General features: G+C 48.5%; 4 protein-coding genes and 2 pseudogenes across 4 annotated transcripts; 3 read left to right on the forward strand and 3 right to left on the reverse strand.

Annotated features, from left to right (window-relative positions):
* On the forward strand, positions 1 to 569 carry LOC147095917 (histone H2B type 1-A-like). The gene has a single exon (XM_085974032.1). The coding sequence runs from the start codon at positions 81 to 83 to the stop codon at positions 456 to 458; it is 378 nt and encodes a 125-aa protein (XP_085830158.1). The 5' UTR covers positions 1 to 80; the 3' UTR covers positions 459 to 569.
* A 1,983-nt stretch (positions 570 to 2,552) lies between these two features.
* LOC147095918 (histone H3-like) lies at positions 2,553 to 2,981 on the forward strand. Its single transcript, XM_085974033.1, has one exon. It carries the CDS (start codon positions 2,555 to 2,557, stop codon positions 2,963 to 2,965), a length of 411 nt encoding a protein of 136 aa, XP_085830159.1. The 5' UTR covers positions 2,553 to 2,554; the 3' UTR covers positions 2,966 to 2,981.
* A 689-nt stretch (positions 2,982 to 3,670) lies between these two features.
* Positions 3,671 to 4,363, reverse strand: LOC147095919 (histone H2A-like; annotated as a pseudogene).
* A 7,907-nt stretch (positions 4,364 to 12,270) lies between these two features.
* On the reverse strand, positions 12,271 to 12,689 carry LOC147095920 (histone H2B type 1-A-like). The gene has a single exon (XM_085974034.1). The coding sequence runs from the start codon at positions 12,677 to 12,679 to the stop codon at positions 12,299 to 12,301; it is 381 nt and encodes a 126-aa protein (XP_085830160.1). The 5' UTR covers positions 12,680 to 12,689; the 3' UTR covers positions 12,271 to 12,298.
* Positions 12,690 to 17,599: 4,910 nt separating this feature from the next.
* LOC147095921 (histone H2B 8-like) lies at positions 17,600 to 18,117 on the reverse strand. Its single transcript, XM_085974036.1, has one exon. It carries the CDS (start codon positions 18,109 to 18,111, stop codon positions 17,740 to 17,742), a length of 372 nt encoding a protein of 123 aa, XP_085830162.1. The 5' UTR covers positions 18,112 to 18,117; the 3' UTR covers positions 17,600 to 17,739.
* Positions 18,118 to 19,972: 1,855 nt separating this feature from the next.
* On the forward strand, positions 19,973 to 20,484 carry LOC147095922 (histone H2AX-like; annotated as a pseudogene).
* The last annotated feature ends 3,823 nt before the right edge of the window (positions 20,485 to 24,307 follow it).

A 24,307-nucleotide genomic window follows, 5' to 3' on the forward strand; every position in this document is an offset into this window, starting at 1 on the left:
CTCATTTGCATACGGCTAGCTATTAAATAGCGCGTCCGGGAGACTCTCCAAAAAAAATCCTCGCATCGCATCCATTCACCATGCCTGAAGTGGCGTCCAAGGGCATCGCCCCGAGAAAGGGGCCGAAGAAACCGGCCACCAATAAGCGGGCCAAAGCCGAAAAGCGCAAGAAGACCAGGAAACAGAGTTACAGCATCTACATCTACAAGGTGCTGAAGCAGGTCCCCCCCGAAACCGCCATCTCCTCCAAGGCCATGAGTGTCATCAACTCGTTCCTCACCGACATCTTCGAGCGCATCGCCTGCGAGGCCTCCAGCCTGATCCATTACGCCAAATGCCAGACCATCTCCTCCCGGGAGATCCAGACTGCCGTCCGCCTGCTGCTGCCCGGGGAACTGGCCAAGCACGCCGTCTCGGAGGGGACGAAAGCTGTCACCAAATACACCAGCTGCAAATAAAGCCTCTCGGTCCTCCCACCTTAAAAACTCAACCCAAAGGCTCTTTTCAGAGCCACTCACGAGATCCAGAAGGGACAATTTATTTTCATTTGACTAATGACATTTGTAACATGGACAGCTGTTCACAATTTACATTAATGACCTGGATCAGGGAGTCGGATGCAGCATTTCCAAATTTGCAGACGACACTAAACTAGGAGGTGGGGTGGGCTCAGAGGAAGAGACCAGGAAGCTCCAGAGCGATTTGGACAGACTGGGCGATTGGGCGGATAAATGGCAGATGCACTATAATGTGGACAAGTGCGAAGTTATCCACCTTGGGTGCAGGAACGGGAGGGCAAATTATTATTTAAATGGCAATAGATTGGGAGAGGGGGAAGTACAGAGAGACCTGGGTGTTCTTGTACACCAGTCACTGAAGGCGAGCATGCAGGTGCAACAGGCGGTCAAGAAGGCAAACGGTATGCTGGCCTTCATAGCAAAAGGGTTAGAATACAGGAACAGGGATACCTTGCTGCAGCTGTACAGGGCACTGGTGAGACCACACCTCGAGTACTGTGTACAGTTTTGGTCGCCTCATCTGAGGAAGGATGTTCTTGCCATGGAGGGGGTGCAGCGGCGATTCACCAGGCTGATACCAGGAATGGCGGGAATGACCTATGAGGAGAGACTATGTAGTTTAGGGATGTACACACTGGAGTTTAGAAGATTGAGAGGGGACCTCATAGAAGTGTATAAAATTCTGACAGGTCTAGACAGACTGGATGCAGAAGGAATGTTTCCCTTGGCGGGTGAGAACAGAACTAGAGGACATAATTTAAGGATAAGGGCTAAACCATTTAGGACAGAGATGAGGGGGAATTTCTTCACTCAGAGAGTGGTGAACCTGTGGAACTCATTGCCACAGAGGGCAGTGTACGCCAACTCATTAAATATATTTAAGAGGGAATTAGATATATTTCTACGGGCAAAAGGGGTTAAGGGTTACGGAGAGAAGGCGGGGACGGGATACTGAATTAAAGGATCAGCCATGATCTCATTAAATGGCGGAGCAGGCACGAAGGGCCGAATGGCCTACTCCTGCTCCTATCTTCTATGTATCTATGTATCTATGTAACATAAAGAATGGAACTCTTTAAAAAAATGTTTTATCATCCTTTATTTAACCCTCACTTTCATTTTTTTGTATGTTCAGAGTTTGCTGGTGTTTTTTGTAATACAGTATATCGTTAATTTAAAATAGATTGAAATTTAACAAATATAAACAAAATGATGCATTGTCACTGCCCTGTTTTTGTACAAAGCACTCATTTATAAGCGGGTCGCTGAAAAGCTAAAATGAAATTAAATCTGTCAATTCAGGAACCAGTAATTTTAAAGGATCAATTTGCCATAATTCAAATTTAATAATGAATTATTCAGTCTCACATGCCATTTTAATGATTATTCAGTCCCACAGGCGCTATAATTTTAATTAAAATTATTCAGTCCCACAGATGACAATCTTTAGCAGTAATGATTATTTAGTCTCACAAATGCCATAGTTTTAATTATTATTCAGTCCCAGATACCATAATTTTAACGATTATTATTCAATCCCACAGATGCAATAATTTAAACAATAATGATTATTATTCAAATCCACAGATGCAATAATTTTAACAATAATGATTATTATTTAGTCTCACAAATGCCATAGTTTTAATTATTATTCAGTCCCAGATATCATAATTTATAACGATTATTATTCAATCCCACAGATGCAATAATTTTAAGAATAATGATTATTATTCAATCCCACAGATGCCATGATTTTAATAATTGGTTAATACTTAGTCCCACAGAGGGCCTTCATTTTAACAATAACGAATATGATTCACAGACGTGCTCATATTACATAAGCCGCCTTTTTTTATGCAGGTGTCCATTTTCCCTCCTTTTTCTTTTGTGTCCGAGGTTGGAGCGGATTGAAAAACGCGCCAATCAGAGGCAGGGATTTGCCGGGTTTGCAGCCAATCAGAAGGCGCGGCTCGGCCGGCGGCTGCTATAAAAGCCGCAGACCGGTAGCCCGAAGGACGTGCAGTAGTTCGAGGAGAATGGCGAGGACCAAGCAGACAGCGCGCAAGTCCACTGGGGGTAAAGCTCCCCGCAAGCAGCTGGCCACCAAGACTACCCACAAGAGCGCCCCGGCCACGGGCGGGGTGAAGAAGTCCCACCGTTACCGGCCCGGCACCGTGGCCTTGCGGGAGATCCGCCGCTACCAGAAGTCCACGGAGCTGCTGATACGCAAACTGCCCTTCCAGCGCTTGATCCGCGAGATCGCGCAGAACTTCAAGACCGACCTGCGCTTCCAGACCTCGTCCGTCATGGCCCTGCAGGAGGCCAGCGAGGCCTACCTGGTGGGGCTCTTCGAGGATACCAACCTGTGCGCCATCCACGCCAAGCGGGTCACCATCATGCCCAAGGACATCCACCTGGCCCGGCGAATCCGTGGCGAGCGCGCTTGAGCTTTCCTCCGGCATCCTTGGCCCATTTGAAGAACGGGAACTTGGAAACCAAACGGCTCTTTTAAGAGCCACTTCAATTCTTGTGGGGAAAAGCTATAATGCAGAGAAACCGGAATAACCCAATATTTACATTACAATATTTATATCCTGCATTTATTCCAATTGTTTCCAGTTAAGTATACCAAGTTTGCAGACATCCTTTGCATTTAATTTGGTGTTTTATTTATATCCATTTATCCCAATTGCTTTCCGCCTGGCATATTAAGTTTGAAGCATTGTGGTACATGTAAACCATCATTTGCCTGAAAAGTGTCGCAGGCAAATTAAAAAAAAAACAAGTACTGGAAAACACTCGGCAGGTCAGGCAGCATCTGCGGAAAGAGCAAAACAGATGGTGGCGGAGAAAAGGGATTGAATCGCGCTGAATGAAGGTTATACTAAACAATTACAAATCACTGATTAGGCCCCAGCTGGAGTATTGTTCAATTCTGGGCACCCCACTTTAGGAAGGATGTTAAGGCCCTGAGGAGGGGGTAGAGGAGATTTAGAGAATGCAGCATTTTGTTCCAAATTCTAAGCTGTTTAAAAAAAATTATCGTGGTCTAAAAGAATTTCATCAAAAAGCCCACGTTGCTTCCAAAGAATTGAGACAGCTACTCATTGAAGGAACAAATAATTTTGAATACTGTAACAATCGTTCGATCGTTTTTCTTTTTTAATGTTGGCCACGAATTTACATTTTCAATTTAGAGCAGATTTTACATTGAAAACAAAGGGGTGCCTCCAGCCAGTAATTCATTTTCACAGCATTTTAACAAAGTATTAGAACTAAAAAGTCTGGGATGAAACATTTCGTCTGGAAGTCCGCTGGTAGATCTCTGAAGTTATTCAAATTAAAGTGGAGAATCTGGCTGAAGTACATTAGAAAGAGGAGGTGGGTGGCTCTGAAAAGAGCCTTTGTGGTCCGTTGAATCGATTTATTGATGTTTGTCCTTTAGATGTAAACCTTGTTGGGGTGGCCGGTTTTCTTGGGCAGCAGCACGGCCTGGATGTTGGGCAGGACCCCGCCGTGGGCTATGGTGACCCCGCCCAGCAGCTTGTTGAGCTCCTTGTCGTTCCGGATGGCGAGCTGCAGGTGGCGGGGGATGATGCGGGTCTTGTTGTCGCGGGCCGCGTTGCCGGCCAGCTCCAAGATCTCGGCGGTCAAGTACTCGAGGACGGAGGGCAGGTAGACGGGGCTCCGGCCCCCACCCGCTCAGAGTAGTGACCCTTGCGCAGTAGGCGGTGGATGCGGCCAACCAGGAACTGCAGACCGGCTCGGGAGGAGCGGGTCTTGGACTTGGCGGATCCTTTGCCTCCAGTTTTACCACGGCCGGACATCTTTCAACAAACTCTCACCGACTCTAATAAAGCGCTATTTTTGCCGAGCAATTCTCCTTTTATACCTTTCAGCCAGATCGAGCTGCGGTCGTTTCTCATTGGTTGAATAACCTTCATTTGTTTCTGATTGGTCTCTAACTCAGCAGAACAATAGACACATTACAAATATTTCGCGAATAGGAAGCGGCGTCTTACCCATCCCTAATTAGCATACTTTGTCTCATGGACCAGGGGCAAACTTTTGGGGCACAGCGCGGCCGAAATTGGTTCCCTCAATATCAGTAACAAAAATAATGCTACCAATCCAGTTTCTCCATGCCAGCTTGTAAAATGAAAATACACCAAACTGACAAGCAGTTTGCGTTAATAAAAACAGAAAATGCTGGAATAACTCAGCAGGTCAGACAGCATTTGTGGAGAGAGAAACACAATTAACGTTTCAGGTCGATGATCTGAAACGTTAACTCTGTTTTTTTCTCTCTCCACAGATGCTGCCTGACCTGCTGAGTGTTTCCAGCATTTTCTGTTTTCATTTCAGATTTCCAGCATCCGCAGTGCTTTGTTTCTGTAAGCAGATTGCGTTTACTGTAGGCTTTTGTATGAGGGATTGTGAAACAAAAATGAAAGCATTTCAAGAAAAGCGTAATAAATGCAGCATTCCCCTACATAGATTTTCAATAGCTGTAAGAACATACACAAAGGAGATATTCAGTTCCTGGAGATGGTGCAGAAAAACGCCGCTTAACTTTTCGTCTTGTTCCAGTTTTTATTTTATCTATTGCAAGGCCATTAATCATTTTAACGCTCAATATTATTACAAATAGAAGGAAGACGATTGGGCAATTGGGATCGAATAGTGCACACTGTCCCCTGCCGTTTTCTACTGCAGCCAAGGTAAGACATGAAGATCTCGTGTGATTTATCCAACTGGAAAGAAATGCTATTGGTTGAAGTTAACACGCTTTCTATTCGAGACGAGAGGCACGTTTCAGATGACTTTCTTGTCGCTTCCTTCGTAACCTCTAAGATTCGTTTTGCACGTCTCATGTGGTTGTCTGCATTAATTTTGTTTCTGCCATAACTCTCAAAGGAAAGGCAATATAAAGGCCGTCACACATTGCCCCTAAATCCTGGGTGAATTCAGCAGATTGCAGTCTTGTGAGCCATTGTGTGTAGCTCTGTCTCTCCTCGTTGTCTAAAGCAGTGTTGTGGTGAAAATAAATTCACATCTAAACCATGTAAAAGTAAAAAGATGCAGTTTATTATCAGAGCTCTGGGAGAAGCGCCTTAGACCCCGCGGTCTGTGTGAGCACCTTCTCAACTTTACATAGCTGTTAGGCTCCTTTTATACACCTCAAGGAGCTGGAAAAAAAATACAGAAGATACATAAATTCACGTGGTTATTACATCACTGCTTAAGCAGCAATTGTTCTCCAGTTAAAATCTTTAAAAAGAGTTGATTGATAACAAAATCTAGTCTTTCAATTGATTTGACATTGTATAATAGTTAATTAACCATATCTTGTAATGATTCTGGCATCTAAGCCCTCGTGACCCTTATTTGGTCTATAATACTGGGCTGCAGGTCATAGGTTACTTACAAACAGTCTGTTTGTAACTGAGCCCCTTCTTTCTGTTTTGCTTCTTATCTCTGTCATTTGGACCATGAGTGCGGTTTTACAAACTGCCAGACCGGCTGATGTTTCTTTTTCTCTACCTTTCCGAAACTCAGAACAACTAGTAGTATATCTTCTTCTTCTATCTATCTATCTATCTATCTATCTATCTATCTATCTATCTATCTATCTATCTATCTATCTATATATATAAATCGGTACTTCTGTCATTTTGTCATTCTGTCTGTCATTCTGTCTTTCTGTCTGTCATCGCCTGTGCGTCTGTCGGGCTAGGTGCTCGAAAGTTACAGGGCCTACCTACGCGCGCGTTACCACCAAAGAAAGCTTACGCTTCCGAGACGGTTTTAAGCGTATTTACGTTTCGGCCGGGCTAAAATCGCGCCCGCGGTATCCCAAAAACCTTCAACGTTCCGCTCAATAGCATCTCATTATCCGCTCATTAGCGACAGAGTGACCTCCAGCTCGACCAATCGTACGCCGGGTTGCTGGCGTGTGCCGCCGGGCCAATCGGTGCGTGTGTGGCCGGGCCTTATCGTTCTGAACCGAGGTGAGTCGCCTCCATCTTGATTCCAAACTTTTCCTCTCTTTTTCCCGCTTTCTGCGTCTTTAAAAAAAACGTTGCTTTTAAAATACATATTGTTTAAAAAAAAAATGATTTAGAAACGAATTAACTGATCTAATCTCATTAATTTTCCTACCTTTCCCCGTTTTTCCAGGTAGGCCTCGAAGCCTCGGCTTCTCCTTCGCACCCACGCCCGAGCTAGGCACCTCCCGGCCCCACTCGAAGGCTGGAGGGCCGAGCCTCAGCCCAGCGCCGCTAGGGTGCGCGCGCAGCAGGAGCTGAGACGCTGCGTCTCTCTCTGGCTCGGCCGGGGGGCGGGGCTTGCTGAGCGTCAAGCGTCACCCTGGCAACCGCGCGCCCCCCCCCCCCCCGGCCGTCTCGCACAGCCGCAATCGGCGGTCGTCACCTCGGGGGGGGGGAGGGGGGGGGCGCGACCCTCGGGGGCGCGACCCATGAGGGCCGCGACCCTTGGGGGGGGGGCGCGACCCTCCGGGGGGGCGCGACCCTCGGGGGGTGTCCGCGACCCTCGGGGGGGTGGCGCGACCCTCGGGGGGGGGGCCGTGACCCCCCGGGGGGGGCCGCGATCCTCCGGGTGGCGGCCCGCCCTCCCTCCCCCCCCCTGCGCCCCCCTCCCCTCTCTGCCCCCGCCCCCCCTCCCCTTCCCCATCCCCTCTCCCCCCCTTCCCTACCCCCTCCCCCCTTCCCTTCCCCCCCGCCCTGCCTTCCCCCCCGCGCCCCCCAGCCCTCCCATCCCCCCCGCCCCCCCTTCCCCCCCGCCCCCCCGCCCTCCCACCTGCCCTCCCTCCCCCCTCCCTCCCACCCCCTCCCCCCCTCCCCCCCACCCCTCCCTCCCCCCCTCCCTCCCCCCCCAGTCGCTCTCTCTCTCTCTCTTCCAACAACAACATGCCCTCGAAAAAGCCTCGGCACCGCCGGGCACTTCAGCTAGTCTATATATATAAATCGGCACATCTGTCTGTCTGTCTGTCATTCTGTCATTCTGTCTGTCATTCTGTCTGTCATCGCCTGTGCGTCTGTTGGGCTATGCGCTCAAAAGTTACAGGGCATACCTACGCACGCGTTACCTCCAACGAAAGCTTACGCTTCCGAGACGGTTTTAAGCGTACTTACGTTTCGGCCGGGCTAAAATCGCGCCCGTGGTATCCCAAAAACCTTCAACATTCCGCTCATTAGCATCTCATTATCCGCTCATTAGCGACAGAGTGACCTCGAGCTCGACCAATCGTACGCCGGGTTGCTGGCGTGTGCCGCCGGGCCAATCGGTGCGTGTGTGGCCGGGCCTTATCGTTCTGAACCGAGGTGAGTCGCCGCCATCTTGATTCCAAACTTTTCCTTTCCTTTTCCCGCTTTCTGCGTCTTAAAAAAAAACGTTGCTTTTATAACACATATTGTTTTAAAAAAAAATGATTTAGAAAGTAATTAACTTATCTAATCTCATTAATTTTCCTACCTTTCCCCGTTTTTCCAGGTAGGCCGAGAAGCCTCGGCGTCTCCTCCGCACCGACGCCCGAGCTAGGCATCTCCCAGCCCCACTCGAAGGCTGGAGGGCCGAGCCTCAGCCCAGCGCCGCTAGGGTGCGCGCGCAGCAGGAGCTGAGATGCGGCGTCTCTCTCTGGCTCGGCCGGGGGGCGGGGCTTGCTGAGCGTCAAGCGTTACCCTGGCAACCGGGTGGCAGCCGCAATCGGCGGTCTTCACCTCGGGGGAGGGGGGGCGCAACCCTCGGGAGGGGGCCGCGCGCGCAGCAGGAGCAGCTGAGACACGGCGTCTCTCTCTCTGGCTCGGCCGGGGGGCGGGGCTTGGTCAGCGTCACAGTTACCCTGGCAACCGGGCCCTCCGGCCATCTCGCACAGCCACAATGTTGAAGCCAGCTCTGGAGGCCGGTGCTCGGAAGATCGCGCCTCCGGAGTTCGGTGCTTGGTTGGTGGGGGGGGCGAGCCTCGGGGGTGGGTGGGTGGTGGGCGAGCCTCGGGGGTGGGGTGGGTGGTGGGCGAGCCTCGGGGGTGGGGGTGGGGGTGCGAGTCTCGGGGGGGGCCAATCTCTGGAGCTCGGGGGGTGGGGATCAGGGGGCTCGGGAGTTTGGGGGGACGGGGGGGGACGGGGATCAGGGGGCTCGTGGACTCTCCCCCTTCCCCTCCCCCCCTCTCTCCTCCTCCCTCCTCCCCCCTCCCCCCGCCCCTTCTTCCCCCCTCCTCTCTCGTCCTCCCCCCTCCCTCCCCCCCCGCTCTCCCCCCCTCCCCTCCCCCCTCCCCTCCCCCCCGCTCTCCCTTCCCCGCCCTCCCCCCCTCCCCTCCCCTCCCCTCCTCCCACTCCCCTCCTCCCCCTCCCCCCTCCCCTCCCCCCCTCCCCCTCCCCTCCTCCCCCTCCCCCTCCCCTCCTCCCCCTCCCCTCCTCCCCCTCCCCTCCCCTCTCCCCCTCCCCTCCCCCCTCCCCTCCCCCTCCCCCTCCCCCCCTCCCCTCCCCCTCCCCTCCCCTCCCTCTCTACCCCCCAGTCGCTCTCTCTCTTCCCCCCAGTTGCTCTCTCTCTTCCCCCCAGTCGCTCTCTCTCTTCCCCCCAGTCGCTCTCTCTCTCTCTCTTCCAACAACAACATGCCCTCAAAAAAGCCTCGGCACCGCCGGGCACTCCAGCTAGTCTATATATATAAAGCGGTTCCTTACGTTTCATCTGTCCGGCTATACACTCGAAAGTTATAGGGCGTACCTGCGCGTGCGTTACCTCCGAAGAATGCTTACGCTTCCGGGACGGTCGTAAGCGTATTTACTTTTCGGTTGGACGAAAATTGTTCGCGCCTTATCCAAAAAACCTTCAAAATTACGCTCATTATCTGCTAATTAGCATTGATTGACTGACGTCAAGGTTCGACCAATCCTGTGCCATCACGATTGACCAATCCTACAGTTCAGTCGCCTGATGGTTGGCCAATCGGTGCGTGTGTGGGCGGGACTAATCGTTTTCATCTCAGGGATCTGGCAGCCATTGCCTCAAGCTAAAAACCCCATTTGCTTCCAGCTCAAAATCTGCTAATCGAGCTTTGAAAAAGTTAGTATCTCTTTTAAAAATAACATAAGATTTACCAAAAACGTTTTATAAGTACTTTCACTTTCATCTTTGAAGGTATTAAAAGGTAGAAATGTTGCCCGGCAGCAGATTGACACAGGGACACAGAGACAGGGCCCAAAGCTTGGGACTCAATTTACAATGTTGCCCGGCAGCAGATTCACACAGGGACAGACAGAGAGGCCCCAAAGCCTGGGACTCGATTTAAACCGCCCGGCCCAAAACAGCCCTGGCAAAGCCGGGCTCCCCCAACTAGTATATATATGTATGCAAGCCGATTGCCAATTCTGTAAAGCCATTTTATTTCTTTATGTTACTACTTCTAAGTTTAGCTGACACTTTCTTAAATCTTTCTCACACTTTAGCATGTAGCCTGGTGGCTATGCCTTATCTTATCCTTGTAAGGCTACATTGTACAAAGTCCTTGAGCTGGGCAGACTTTTTATCTAGCCACCTGGCTTCTCCTCAGCTCTTAGTGAATTCGCACATAACCCCTTTCTCTTTCTCTGCATTTTGAACACTGAGAGGATTTGCTTTTTTAACCCTTTCAATAGCAAAGAAAATAGCATGAAGTGCCTCACCGATATCCCATACAGAACGCTCCTGTCTGAACTCGCAATCCACTTGGATTCTTAATATTCACCCGATTTTATTTTGATGCAAATCCAGGCCTTCAGCAAATTCTCGCAATTCCCCTTTCTTTGAGCGGCGAACAGCAGCTACAGGGCTCGCCTATAAAAGTAGACGAAACCATTTACTTCATCAATATAACCTCTAATTTACCATTTAGTCCTGCGATTGAGACAGTGCCATATTATTAAATCCGGATATTCACCTGAATGATACTGACCAACTACTGTGTTTGTTGTGCCTAATATTGCATTAGCCCAATCACCAAAACATGCAACTAAATCGTTCTACAACTGTGTGTCACTGAATCAGTGACGATCAATGCACTCACACGGGCTCTCTATGATAATTCGACTTTTTAGTTACAGATTCCCAAAAGGCCGAAGAGCAGGTAATAGGGTCGGTGCGTTTGTCGGTGTCACACTAACATACCACTAGAGTAGTTTTGTTGCTATGTAGAATCGTCAATTAAAATTGTTAGCTTGCCAAAAACGGCTTTAATCTGATTGCAGATTTTCTTATGTAATTAATAGAGCCTTAATAAAGCGTTGTGGAAGGACATGAGAAGCTTGGGCGTTTACAGATAACAATTGCAAAATTCAGGCTGATAACAAAACTTTTCCTGCTCTTTTTTTCTGCTGGAGTCTTGAGTTGAGCTAAGCACACGCCAATCACATTCAATATTCCACAGCAGCTAGCTGCTAACACGCACCGACTTAAACGGCAGTGTCGAGAAATTAGCAAACTATCCGCAGGTTAACTGATGCGAACGCTCCCGGCAAACGTTTGGTCACAAAGGATACCCACAGAAGCGGCCTAGTCGACATCCTATAATGACGGGGAAGTGTTTTAAGTGGAGTTAGAATCCACCAGATGCGGCTCCATGCACAGCAGCTAGACATTTCATCATTTGACACACGTTTCTGTTGATATCGACCCATAACAACCTGCCTACAAACAACTTCCCGGGCACATGTGTTGGCTACGAACTACGAGAACCACAATTTCAAAGTGCACACTGTTGCCAGACAGCTGAATTGAACGCACAGTTGCAAAATGGGCATTCTGTTCAACGTTTTAAAAATTAGCTTTTTGATTTAATTTCACATGAGGAACGAAACCAAGTAGCCTTCACTAGATGAATCTTTAAATAATTGGCAAAAGAACCAGAGAGGAGATTTTTTTCTTTAGGCAACGTGTTGTGCTCTGGAACGCACTTCTTGAAAGCAGGGTGGAAGCAGATTCAATGGGGAATTGGATAAATACTTGAAAAGTCAAACAAAAAATTGCAGGGCTATGGAGAACAGAGCAGAGGAGTGGGACTAATTACATAGCTCTTTCAAAGAGTCGGCACAGGCACGATGGGTCGAATAGCCTCCTTCTGTGGTGTATGATTAAACATGTAAGGAAATAGCTTTAAAAAAAATTGAAAAAAACATGGCTAATATTTTAAGCGCCTTATTATTATATAAACAGCAGAAATATCATCATTTGTGACATCACCCTCGGGAAAACGATTATTCGTTTTAATCTTGAAGTACGACTTAGGAGTAGTTGAGACGAGTAGCATAGGTGCATTTAAGGGAAAGCTAGATAAGTACATGAGGGAGAAGGGAATAGAAGGATATACTGATGGGGTGAGATGAAGAGGGGTGGGAGGAGACTCGTGTGCAGCATAAACAGCGGCATAGACCAGTTGGGGCAAATGGTTTGTTCCTGTGCTGTAGAATCTGTAACTCAATGTAAATATCTTTAGCCCGTGGCTGACATGACCAATGTGCTGAATGTGCAATGCCGGATACAGCAAATTAATGGCAGAATTGCCTTGTCCGCCAAATTAATTTATGCAGCTGTTAACATCTCATATCAGTAAGATTGGAATATCTTTAGTGTCCATTTTTAAGGCTTTAGTTGATAAAATAACTCCCCCCCGCCCCCGCCTTCTACCATGTCATAACACCTTTGCTTGAATTTAGAGCCCTTCTTTGATTATTGTGTGTGGCTCTTAAAAGAGCCTTTGTGGTTTTTTTAAATTATTTTACATGGTCGGCCTAAATGGAGTTGGTGTATTTGGTAACAGCTTTCATTCCTTCAGAGACGGCGTGTTTGGCCAGTTCCCCCGGCAGCATGAGGCGGACGGCACTCTGGATCTCCCTGGCCGAGATGGTCTGCCGCTTGTTGTAGTGAATGAGGTGCTTGGCCTCGGAAGCGATGCCCTCGAACATGTCGACAACGAAGGAGTTCATGACACTCATGGCCTTGGATGAGATCCTGGTGGCGGGGTGAACCTGGGTCAACACACTGTACACGTACCTAGAATAGCTCTGCTTGCGAATTTTCCTCCGCTTCTTGGGTACTTTCTTCTTCATTTTAGTAAGCGACTGCTTCGACGCCTTGCGAGACACACCGCCCTTACCGGCCGCCTCCGGCATTCCCGTCAGTTCAAACAACCTGCTGCTCAATCAAATGAAGTTGCTCCGCCTCTCGAATATATAGACTCGTTATGCTAATAAGGAATTAGAAAGAAGGATTTCCTATTGGACAAACTCCAGCTTTAAACCAATTAGGTTTCAGATTGCATTCCCTCGCTCGGAGGAGCGGGCCAATCAGAAGCGCCAGACAGTTTGGTCTGTGTCGGCGATCCCGAGCAGCGCGAGGTGACCTTTGACACCAAAGGCCGCACCCAATGCAGCCAAGCGCTTGGGCTTTTCATCTTTATAAGCAATGCCGGTGGAGGATCTCCTCAAACATTCACAGAGACCCCGGCAATCTCTTCAGGGAGGCGTTAGACCCAGATGGCGGATCAGAATAGGTTAACCTGGTCAGTTCTCTTACCAGCTGTGATTTTCTAGCGTTATGTTTTAATTTTATCTGTGATAGTGAATGCTTCTTAAACTCTCAAAATACTGTCATGCTGCAAATCTGATCAACAACAGAAAATGCTGGAAACATTCAACAGGCCAGGCAGTATCCGTGGATCTGAACGGCAATAGATTGGGAGAAGGGGGGAGGGGGTAGTGCAACGAGACCTGGGTGTCCTTGTGCACCAGTGGCTGAAGGTAAGCATGCAGGTGCAGCAGGCGGTTAAGAAGGCAAATGGTATGTTGGCCTTCATAGCGAGAGGGTTCGAGTACAGGAACAAGGATGTCTTGCTGCAGTTGTACAGGGCCTTGGTGAGACCACATCTTGAGTATTGTGTGCAGTTTTGGTCGCCTTATCTGAGGAAGGATGTTCTTGCCATGGAGGGAGTTCAGTGAAGATTCACCAGACTGATACCTGGGATGGCAGGAATGACGTATGAGGAGAGATTGGGTCGATTGGGCTTATACTCGCTGGAGTTTAGAAGAATGAGAAGGGATCTCATTGAAACTTATAAAATTCTAACAGGACTAGACAGACTAGATGCAGGAAGGATGTTCCCGATGGTCGGGGAGTCCAGAACCAGGGGTCACAGTCTAAGGATAAGGGGTAAGCCATTTAGGACTGAGATGAGGAATTTCTTCGCCCAGAGAGTGGTGAACCTGTGGAATTCTCTACCACAGAAGGCAGTGGAGGCCAATTCATTAAATATATTCAAGAAGGAGTTAGATCTATTTCATAAGGATAAAGGGATCAAGGGGTATGGGGAGCAGGCAGGGACAGGGTACTGAGTTGGGATGATCAGCCATGATCTCATTGAATGGCGGAGCAGGCTCGAGGGGCCAAATGGCCTACTCCTGCTCCTATCTTCTATGTTTCTATGGAGAAAGTTAACTCCGTTTTTCTCTTACGGGTGCTACCAGGTCCGTTAATTTTATATATATTTTAAACGCAACTATTACTTTACTATTCTAATTCGTTGCACTTTTTAATCAAGGTTTCAGTGTAAGAAAAAATGCTGCCAATTTTCGACTAACTTGTGTTTCTAACCTCACATTATTTCTACTGCCCCCTTGTAGCCGACACGCTTTGGGTGTAATGAGGCACCAGATTCCCCCCTCCCCCCCGCGAAGAATGAGCATAAAATCTGCAGCAGAGTACATTTATTATAGTGATTGATTTTAAAGTAAACCTTCAATATTACAAACATGTTCCTAAGTAAATGAATACATTCCGTCACATGAGAGAGCGACAAGTTCATAAATAACTGGAGGCAGCCGATACAATGCGATCCGGTTCAGGTTGAGAATCGAGGAAGAGGTTGAGAAATCTTTTGACTTCTTTTTGTGTGGAAATCTGAGAGTGGCTCTGAAAAGAGCCTTTTGTGTTGAGCCGGTTCGCCGCGCCGGCTCCGTCTACCTCCTCCTCGGGGCCCGTCGCTTACGCCCCGCGGTCCGGGAGGCTGCGGGCCGCTTGGGGGCCTTTCTGGGCTTGGCCGGCGACTTCTTCGCGCTTTTCGGCTCCTTGGCGCTCTTGTGGGACTTTTTGGCCCCCGCCCTCTTGGGAGGCGGCTTCTTGACCCGCGGCCTCTTCCTCCACCTCCTGCTCCCCGCCTTCGGCCTCCGCCTTGCTGTTGAGCTGAAGAAGGGCAGCAGCAGGGCTGCCGGGGTGGAGGTGGGCCACGCCCCCGCCCGGCACCTTGCCGAGCAGGGACTGGTTGCTGGAAACGGCGGCGGCGACGGGGCCCTTCTCCGGCTCGTAGCCGGAGGTCGAGATGATCTTCAGGGCGGCCAGCCTGGCGGGAGCCGCCGCCTGGCGCTCCTTGGTGGCGGCCACCGCCTCCAGGATCTGCTCGGCCACCGCGGCACCCGTCTTCTGCGGCCGGTAGGCGCTCTTCTTCTTGACCACGGGCAGGAGGGCGGCCGCCGGGCCGGTGGCCGCGGGAAGGGAAAGTGCGAGGGCGGCGGCCTCAGCGGCAGCGGCGGGCGACTCCGCCTTGGCAGGTCCCACAATGTCAGCCATTGGTGCCGCCACGACGCAACAAAGATGCGGGAGCGGCGGCCGCTTTATATCGGCGCAAAGCGGACGCGGTAGAACCGCCTGCCCGCTTGCCTTTTTTTGTGTTTCTCTCGCGCACAAAACGACCGGCCAGACTTATCTTGCAAATGGGAGAAAAAAAACTTTCGACAGATGACTCCAGTATGATTTGGACAGGTTGGGTGATTGGGCAGAAGCATGGCAGATGCAATATAACGTGGATAAATGTGAGGTTATCCACTTTGGTTGCAAAAACAGGAAGGCAGATTATTATCTGAATGGCAATAGATTGGGAGAAGGGGAAGTGCAACGAGACCTTGGTGTCCTTGTGCACCAGTCGCTGAAGGTAAGCATGCAGTTGCAGCAGGCGGTTAAGAACGGAAATGGTATGTTGGCCTTCATAGCAAGAGGGTTTGAGTACAGGAACAACGATGTCTTGCTGCAGTTGTACAGGGCCTTGGTGAGACCACATCTTGAGTATTGTGTGCCGTTTTGGTCGCCTTATCTGAGGAAGGATGTTCTTGCCATGGAAGGAGTGCAGCGAAGATTCACCAGACTGATACCTGGGATGGCAGGAATGACGTATGAGGAGAGATTGGGTCGTTTGGGCTTGTACTCGCTGGAGTTTAGAAGAATGAGAGGGGATCTCATTGAAACTTATAAAATTCTAACAGGACTAGACAGACTAGATGCAGGAAGGATGTTCCCGATGGTCGGGGAGTCCAGAACCAGGGGTCACAGTCTAAGGATAAGGGGTAAGCCAATTAGGACAGAGATGAGGAGGAATTTCTTCACCCAGAGAGTGGTGAACCTGTGGAATTCTCTACCACAGAAGGCAGTTGAGGCCAATTCATTTAATATATTCAAGGAGTTAGATATATTTCTTAAGGCTAAAGGGATCAAGGGATATGGGGAGAAAGCAGGGACAGGGTACTGAATTTGGATGATCAGCCATGATCTCATTGAATGGCGGAGCAGGCTCGAGGGGCCAAACGGCCTACTCCTGCTCCTATCTTCTATGTTTCTATGTTTTAATACTGAAAAAGAAACATCTTTTGCAGGGCTATAGGTAAAGAGCAGTGGGACAAATTGGATAGGAGCCGGCGCAGGCACGATGGGCAGAATGACCTCCCTCCTGTGCTGCAAGGTTTTATATTGCATTGCAACGTGCTCTACTTTTTCAATTTGGTCCCTGCAACATTCATAGTTAACGTTTCAGGTCGGTGACCTGCTGAGTATTTCTAGCATTCATTCCAGGTTCCCAGCAGTGTTTCGCTTTTGCAATGTAAATATTGGGTTATGCAGGTTTCTCTACATTACAGCTTTTCCCCACAAAGATTAAAGTGGCTCTTAAAAGAGCAGTTTGGTTTCAAGTTCCCGTTCCTCAAACGGGCCAAGGCTGCTGGTGGCGGGAGGCTCAGGTGCGCTCACCGCGGATGCACCGGGACTGGTGGATGTCCTTGGGCATGATGGTGACCCGCTTGGCGTGGATGGCGCACAGGTTGGTGTCCTCGAAGAGCCCCACCAGGTAGGTCTCGCTGTCCTCCTGCAAGGTCATGACGGCCGAGCTCTGGAAACGCAGGTCGGTCTTGAAGTCCTGCGCGATCTCGTGGACCAGACACTGGAAGGGCATTTTGCGGATCAGCAGCTTGGTGGACTTATGGTAGCGGCGGATCTCCCGCAGCGCCACGGTGCCGGGCCGGTACCGGTGGCGCTTCTTCACCCCGCCCGTGGCCGGAGCGCTTTTGCGGGCCGTTTTTCAATTCGCTCCAACCTCGGACACCAAAGAAAAAGGAGGGAAAATGGACACCAACGAAAAAGGCGGCTTATAGAATAAGAGCACGCCTGTGAATCATACTCGTTATTGTTAAAATGATGGCCGTCTGTGGGACTGAATAACCAGTTACTAAAATCATGGCATCTGTGGCATTGAATAATAATCAGTATTGTTAAAATTATTGCATCTGTCGGATTGAATAATAATCATTATTGTTAACATTATTGCTTCTGTGGGATTGAATAATCATTAAAAATTATGGTATCTGGGACTGAATAATAATTAAAACTGGCATCTGTGAGGCTAAATAATAATCATTATTGCTAAAAATTGTCATCTGTGAGACTGAATAATTTTAATTAAAATTACAGCGTCTGTGGGACTGATTAATCATGATTAAAATGGCATCTGTGACACTGAATAATTCATTATCAAAAATGTGAACTATGGCAAATTGATCCTTTAAAATTACTGGATCCTGAATTGACAGATTTAATTTCATTTTAGCTTTTCAGCGACCCGCTTATAAATGAGTGCTTTGTACAAAAACAGGGCAGTGACAATACATCATTTTGTTATATATTTGTTAAATTTCAATCTATTTTAAATTAACGATATACTGTATTACAAAAACACCAGCAAAATCTGAACATACGACAAAAAAATGAAACGGTGCGGGTTAAATAAAGAGTTTCATTCTTTGTGCTGTCCATATTTCAAATGTCATTAGTTAAATGAAAATAGTCCCTTCTGGATCTTGTGAGTGGCTCTAAAAAGAGCCTTTGGGTTGAGTTTTTAAGGTGGGAGGAACGGCAGGCTTTATTTGCAGCTGGTGTATTTGGTGACAGCTTTCGTCCCATCCGAGACGGCGTGCTTGGCCAGTTCCCCGGGCAGCAGGAGGCGGACGGCGGTCTGGATCTCCCGGGAGGAGATGGTCTGGCGTTTGCTGTAGCGGATCAGGCGGGAAGCCTCACAGGCGATGCGCTCGAAGATGTTGACGAACGAGTTGATGACACTCATGGCCTTGGAGGAGATGCCGGGGTGGACCTGCTTCAGCACCTTGTAGATGTAGATGCTGTAACTCTGCTTCCTGGTCTTCTTGCGCTTCTTCTCGCCTTTGGTCCGCTTCTTGGTGGCCGCTTTCTTCGGGCCCTTTTTCGGGGCGATGCCCTTGGACGCCGCTTCAGGCATGGTGAATTGACGCGAGAGTTTGTGATGCTGAAAGTCTCCTGGACGCGCTATTTAATAGCCAGCCGTATGCAAATCAGGAATCAGAAAGTGAAGGATTCCTATTGGTGAACCAGCGTATAAGTATCTATTGTGAGTTTGGAACAAGGGGTGCCAACTGGCCAATCAGAAACGCTCATGGTGTTGCAACTTGTTTCAGGCACGTGGGGGAGAGTCTCCACATGGCTGCAGCTTGAAAAATATATTACAATAGCAAAATACTGCGGATGCTGGAAATCTGAAATAACAACAGAAAATGCTGGAAATACTCGATGAAGGGTCCCAGACCTGAAACGTTAACTCTGTTTCTCTCTCCACAGATGCTGCCTCGCCTGCTGAGTATTTCCAGCATTTTTTGTTGAAAAATATATTTTTGGTACCATAAGTTGCCCTGTTAAATTGCAGCCTGCTTGTCCGACATTGATCCAGCTGAATGTTGGGAAGACAGAAGCCATCGTCTTGATGTATTGTGTGCAGTTTTGGTCACCTTATCTGTGGAAGGGTGTTCTTGCCATGGAGGGAGTGCAACGAAGATTCACCAGACTGATACCTGGGATGGTAGGAATGACGTATGAAGAGAGATTGGGCCGATTAGGCTTATATTCGCTAGAGTTTAGAAGAATGAGAGGGGATCTCATTGAAACTTATAAAATTCTGACAGGACTAGACAGACTAGGTGCAGGAAGGCTGGTCCCGATGGCGGGGGAGTCCAGAACCAGGGGTCACAGTCTAAAGATAAAACGGGTAAGCCAATTAGGACAGAGATGAGGTGGAATTTCTTCACCCAGAGAGTGATGAACCTGTGGAATTCTCTACCACAGAAGACAGTTGAGGCCAATTCATTTAATATATTCAAGGAGTTAGATATATTTCTTAAGGCTAAAGGGATCAAGGGATATGGGGAGAAAGCAGGGACAGGATACTGAATTTGGATGATCAGCCATGATCTCATTGAATGGCGGAGCAGGCTCGAGGGGCCAAATGGCCTACTCCTGCTCCTATCTTCTATGTTTCTCCAACAACAGTTAAAAACAGATTACCTGGTCATGATCTCATTGCTGTGTGTGGGGACCTTGCTGTGCACAAATTGGTTGCCGCGTTTCCCACATTAAGTGACTGCACTTCAACTAGTACTTAATTGGCTGTAAAGCGCTTTGGGACATCCTGAGATTGTGTAAGGTGCTGTATCAATGCAAGTCTTTCTGTCTTTCATCAGGGCTGCTCTCCAGTTCCCGGTTGGCCGCATGCACTGGCTACTACTACGCCGACCATGTCGGGGCCGGAGTTCCCATCTACCTTCAAGCGAGAGCTGGACCTGTTTCTGACTGGGGCGGAGGTCACCCATTACAGAAGATGAGTACTGCAGTGATCTCGTGGACTCGTTTTCATCGCCTAGATGAGTCAGAGAGGAAATTCCCCCCAAATTGGCCTGTTTTTAAAATATTTTTTTTCCCGCCGCTCCCAGGATGTCACATGGCTTCGGGTTGGTGGTGGCGAGCGTATATATTGTGATTCACAGGTTGTCGCAGTTGCGTGAGACAGGCTAGATGGACCAGAGGGCTTTTACCTGTCCGCCATTGTTCGTGTGTATGTTCCTACCTGGCCGCTGACCTTGAGTTGCTGCGCTATGCCCCATGACCCATGAGACAAAGTATGCTAATTAGGGGTGGGTAAGACGCCGCTTCCTATTTGCTAAATATTTGTAATGTGTCTATTTGTGTTATAGACCAATCAGAAACAAGTGATAGTTATTCAACTAATGAGAAACGACCGCATCCCGATCTGGCTGAAAGGTATAAAAGGAGAATTGCCCGGCACCAACCGGCTTATTGGAGTCGGTGAGAGTTTGTAACAAAATGTCGGGCCGCGGTAAAACCGGAGGCAAAGGACGCGCCAAGTCCAAGACCCGCTCCTCCCGAGCCGGTCTCCAGTTCCCGGTCGGCCGCGTCCAACAGCTGCGCAAGGGCCATTATTCGGAACGGGTGGGGGCCGCCGATCTACCTGGCCGCCGTCCTCGAGTACCTGACCGCCGAGATCCTGAAGCTGGCCGGCAACGCGGCCCGCGACAACAAGAAGACCTGCATCACCCCCGCCACCTGCAGCTCGCCATCCGCAACGACGAGGATCTGAACAAGGTGCTGGGCGGGGTCACCATAGCCCAGGGCGGGGTCCTGCCCAACATCCAGGCCGTGCTGCTGCCCAAGAAAACCGGACACCCCAGCAAGGTTTACACCTAAAGGACACCCAACATCAATAAATCGATTCAACGGACCACAAATGCTCTTTTCAGAGCCACCCACCTCTTTCTGAAGAGCTACCTCCTAACTTTCATTCCCAATTGAGCTCCTTGAATGTGTTATTAAAAACCCGCCTTGACCTCGTATAATGAGTAGGGCACAAATCTTAATGGACCAAAGATCGTGAACAACGGGCGCCCGAAATCAGGAAAGGTGTCTGAGGTGGGCGAAGCTCTTTGCTCAGGAGGAAAAGCCGGGTTCTAATGGTGCTGCTGGAGAGCGAGGCTCCATTTGGAAAATGTGCCCTGTGGTGCTCCTATATGTTGCCTGAAACGAACGCCCCTTTGGTTCGAGGCGATGGTTGCTTCACTCAAAACAGAACGGGGGGGGGGGTAGAAATTCATCTGGGGCGGTAGTCCAAAACTGGCGGAATAGACTGGGCCGCCAGTTAAACGTCCCGCCCAATATTCAGTTCTATTGAGGGAGGAGGGGTCATTTTAACTTAACCCGCCCAGCGGGAACCGGTTCCCGTTTTACACCTCATCCGATTTTTGTCTTCTTGACTTCTTGCGGCGAAGGTGCACCCGGGTGGTAGCGGATCAGGCACAGTTTATATTGTTTCCATTGAAGTCGCGGGTTGGGGGGGTGGGGGTGGGTTAAAGCATAAATTCACCGCGCTATTGGAGTGCAAATTCGGGCGTCGAGCTGACCTCGCCTTGTTCTCATTTGGGCGGGTTAGGTTAACTTCGTGTCAGAAATTGGTTTTGCTCCGTCGAATGTTGGAGCACCCTTGATGGCCGTCTGTTTACCGGGAGCTTTCTCTTCAATTGATTTGCATGCAGTTTGCTCGATTTTTGTCATCTTTTGACAACCACCACCAACCCCGTAGAGCTGCCCAGTTGTGCTTTTATATGGTCTACTCATTGGCTTCAAGATTGAAGTATTGAGCGTACTCGGAGTGCCGTCGCTCCTTTTATATTCTCCATTTTCTTCAGGTTGGTGTACGATCCTTTCTCTTGTCTTGTTCCTCATTGATGGCTCGTTATTCTTACTCCTTCCTCCCTCCTAATGGAAATCCAAACCCATCCCACAGTCTCCGACACAAGCTCATGCTTTCCCAATAATGGAGCATTCGAGAATGGCCTGGATGCTCAGTGATGGCTGAAAACAGACACCAGTGAACGTTAAATCAAGCAAGCTGACTAGGACCTTTTTTTTTTAGGATTGCTCAAAAACCCTAATCTGTAATATCCTCAGATCCCTGATCAATCCTTTCCAGACGAGTAGTTACAGTAAACAGTTACAGCAATTGTTTTTATTCTTCGCTCACAGGACATGGGCATTCCAGTCAAAGCCAGCATTTATTGCCCATTCCTTATTGCCCTTGAGGTGGTGGTGAGCCACTTTGCTTGTTAGGCCATTTCAGAGGGCAATTAAGAGTCAACCACATTCTGTGGGGCTGGAGTCACATATAGACCAAAACATTCCTCCCATTGTGTCTCTCTGAAAGAATTTCCAATTAATCCCACTTCCCTGCTCTTTCCCCATAGCCCTGCAATGTTTTTCCTTTTTAAGTAGAGATCCAGTTCCCTATTGAAGCTATTTCCACCACTCTTTGAGGCTCTGTATTCCAGATCGTACCAATTGGAACCTCTATGATCTTCTGCTCCCTGCTCCCTGGCTGCTGAATAATGAATTTGGTCTGCAGACTCTTCAGCAAACAGGTTGGAAAGTTCAATCTGCAATGTTACTATTGAGCCCGACTGCATCCTTTGATGAGGTTTGAACCATTTGACATAGTGGTCGACGGGGCAGCAGGCTTGTGCACTGCACTCTACACAGATAGACCATTCCCAGAGGGACATCAAGAGCTGCAGGTATATCCATTCGTGCGGCGAGCGCTGAGTATCCGGAAAAGTGCTTCTGAATCTTGGATTCATACAAGTGCTTCTTAGAATTCAGAAATTAATTCGGAAATGGGCGCAAAACACATACATTTGGAAATCGCAAAACGGTCGGTATCGCCTCGGCCGTCTGTTATACCCCCTTATGGTTGACACAGTCTTTCCTGCAACAACAGCTTTGGGGAAAGAGATGTATTAGCATAGGTTCAACAACTTTAAAAATAATTTGCGTGCGTGCCCGCAAGAAGGCGGAGGTTTTCCGTTTATGCATTTGCCGGCCTGCGATTTTCCTCCACTTCTCGCCTATGCTAGAAAAATGTCGGGCCAGCGAGCGCAGAACTGGAAAATCCCGGTTAAACTCCAGGGAAGCACATATCTTTACGTCATTGGGAAATTTCTGCCGAATTACTTTCAGTGCCAGATCAGATCAGAACAGAATGTTTAATTGCCGCTTTTAATTAAAAAAAGGAAATGTATTTTAATATAAAATCTCCGTAGATGACTAACTTTAAGCACAGAATGGGTCACATGTGATCATTATGTTTCCTACAGCCGCTATTGAATTGTCCGTGGACTCTGAGGTTCTGCCTATGTTTCAGTGACAAATCGGCTGAAGAAAAGCGAAGCGATTGATCAGGTCCATAATGTGCCCCATGTGTGTGTTGAAATAAATAAGGAACACAGCGACCCAGTTCACATCAAATAACCTATAAGGATCTGGCCTGTTGCGTCCCTGGCCACCAATTAGATTGGGCGGTGATTACATAACGGAACACCCACAACTGCGACTGAGCGGTTGTAACCCTCGATTTAATAGTAACGTTGAAAAGTTCAAAAGAGAACACATGTATTTTCATTCCGATGCTCGTGTGTTATTTTCCCCGGGATCCATTTATTCCTGATGTAATGGATTAGCTGGGACCTCAAGCCTTGGAATGTATTGTCGAACACCTTTTAGTATTTAAAAAATACGAGGAGCAATTGACATATTTATTTTTACATCTGCACCGTAAGAATTGAATTTGCAAGCATTAATTCGGGGAGAGAATCTCCCCCAACAACTCCACGCCACCATCACCATCATTCAAATGGTATCAGTTAAGATTAGAAATGCTCTTTAAGACTCCCAACCCATCCTGAAAAAATATCAAATATCTGGCTATGTAAGCTCGCTAATGAGCAGGCGGACGGAGTAAACCTGGTAATAATTAGTGGTACAATGACATGGAAATGTGCTGCATTATAAAGTTGTCTTGTGAACTGGGCTGAGTTTCAAACCAGACTGGTTGGCTGTCCATTGGAACTGAAATTACGCCCCGATCAGTTCTGAGTATGGGGGCGAGTAGGCTCCTAACTCTCTTATTGCTCATTAGTCCCATCACCCCGCCCCCGCAATAAAAATCACATTTGGCACAGCCTTTAATTGACTAAGGACGTCTGAATGGGTGGTTTGTGTAAACAATAGCTGACGTTTTGTGTTTAAACGTGGGCGGGGGAAACTCACATCATATTCTGAAAATAAATTTTCAAGTTTCCTTCCTTTCAAAAATAAATGAGCTGTTACTGAACAGCATTTTAAACGATTTTTTTTTGGAAATACCCAGTGTTTCCACTCACCCCCCTCCAACAAATCAGGAAAAGAAAAGTTTTAACACAAGCACGTTTCAAAAGACTACATCACATTCTTGGATAACAAAAGAAAATGCTGGAAACACTCAGGCAGCACCCGTGGAGAGAGACAGAGTTAACGTTTCAGGTCTGGGACGTTAACTCTGTCTCCCTCGCCACAGATGCTGCCTGGCCAGCTTCCAGCATTTTCTGTTGTTATTTCAGATTTCCAGCATCCGCAGTATTTTGCTATTGTATCACATTCTTGGAGCCTGAATTCCCCAGAGCAGGAATTTGTGAAGTCAAGCGATCCCATTGGCTTAACCCAACTGGCCGGTGCGCCGTCCCGGTCCCTGAATGATCTGTGCTACTGCGGCCACTTTCACGGGATCGTGGCAGCGCAGCCGAAAG

Source organism: Somniosus microcephalus, unplaced genomic scaffold (genome assembly GCF_052327205.1).
Source record: "Somniosus microcephalus isolate GS21.2 unplaced genomic scaffold, FLI_Smic_1.0 unresolved_chr1, whole genome shotgun sequence".
NCBI lineage: Eukaryota > Metazoa > Chordata > Chondrichthyes > Squaliformes > Somniosidae > Somniosus > Somniosus microcephalus.

Bases quoted from the DNA above. Each gene is read 5' to 3' on its own strand.
- LOC147095917 (XM_085974032.1), top strand. From the start codon at position 81: ATGCCTGAAGTGGCGTCCAAGGGCATCGCCCCGAGAAAGGGGCCGAAG.
- LOC147095918 (XM_085974033.1), top strand. From the start codon at position 2,555: ATGGCGAGGACCAAGCAGACAGCGCGCAAGTCCACTGGGGGTAAAGCT.
- LOC147095920 (XM_085974034.1), bottom strand. From the start codon at position 12,679: ATGCCGGAGGCGGCCGGTAAGGGCGGTGTGTCTCGCAAGGCGTCGAAG.
- LOC147095921 (XM_085974036.1), bottom strand. From the start codon at position 18,111: ATGCCTGAAGCGGCGTCCAAGGGCATCGCCCCGAAAAAGGGCCCGAAG.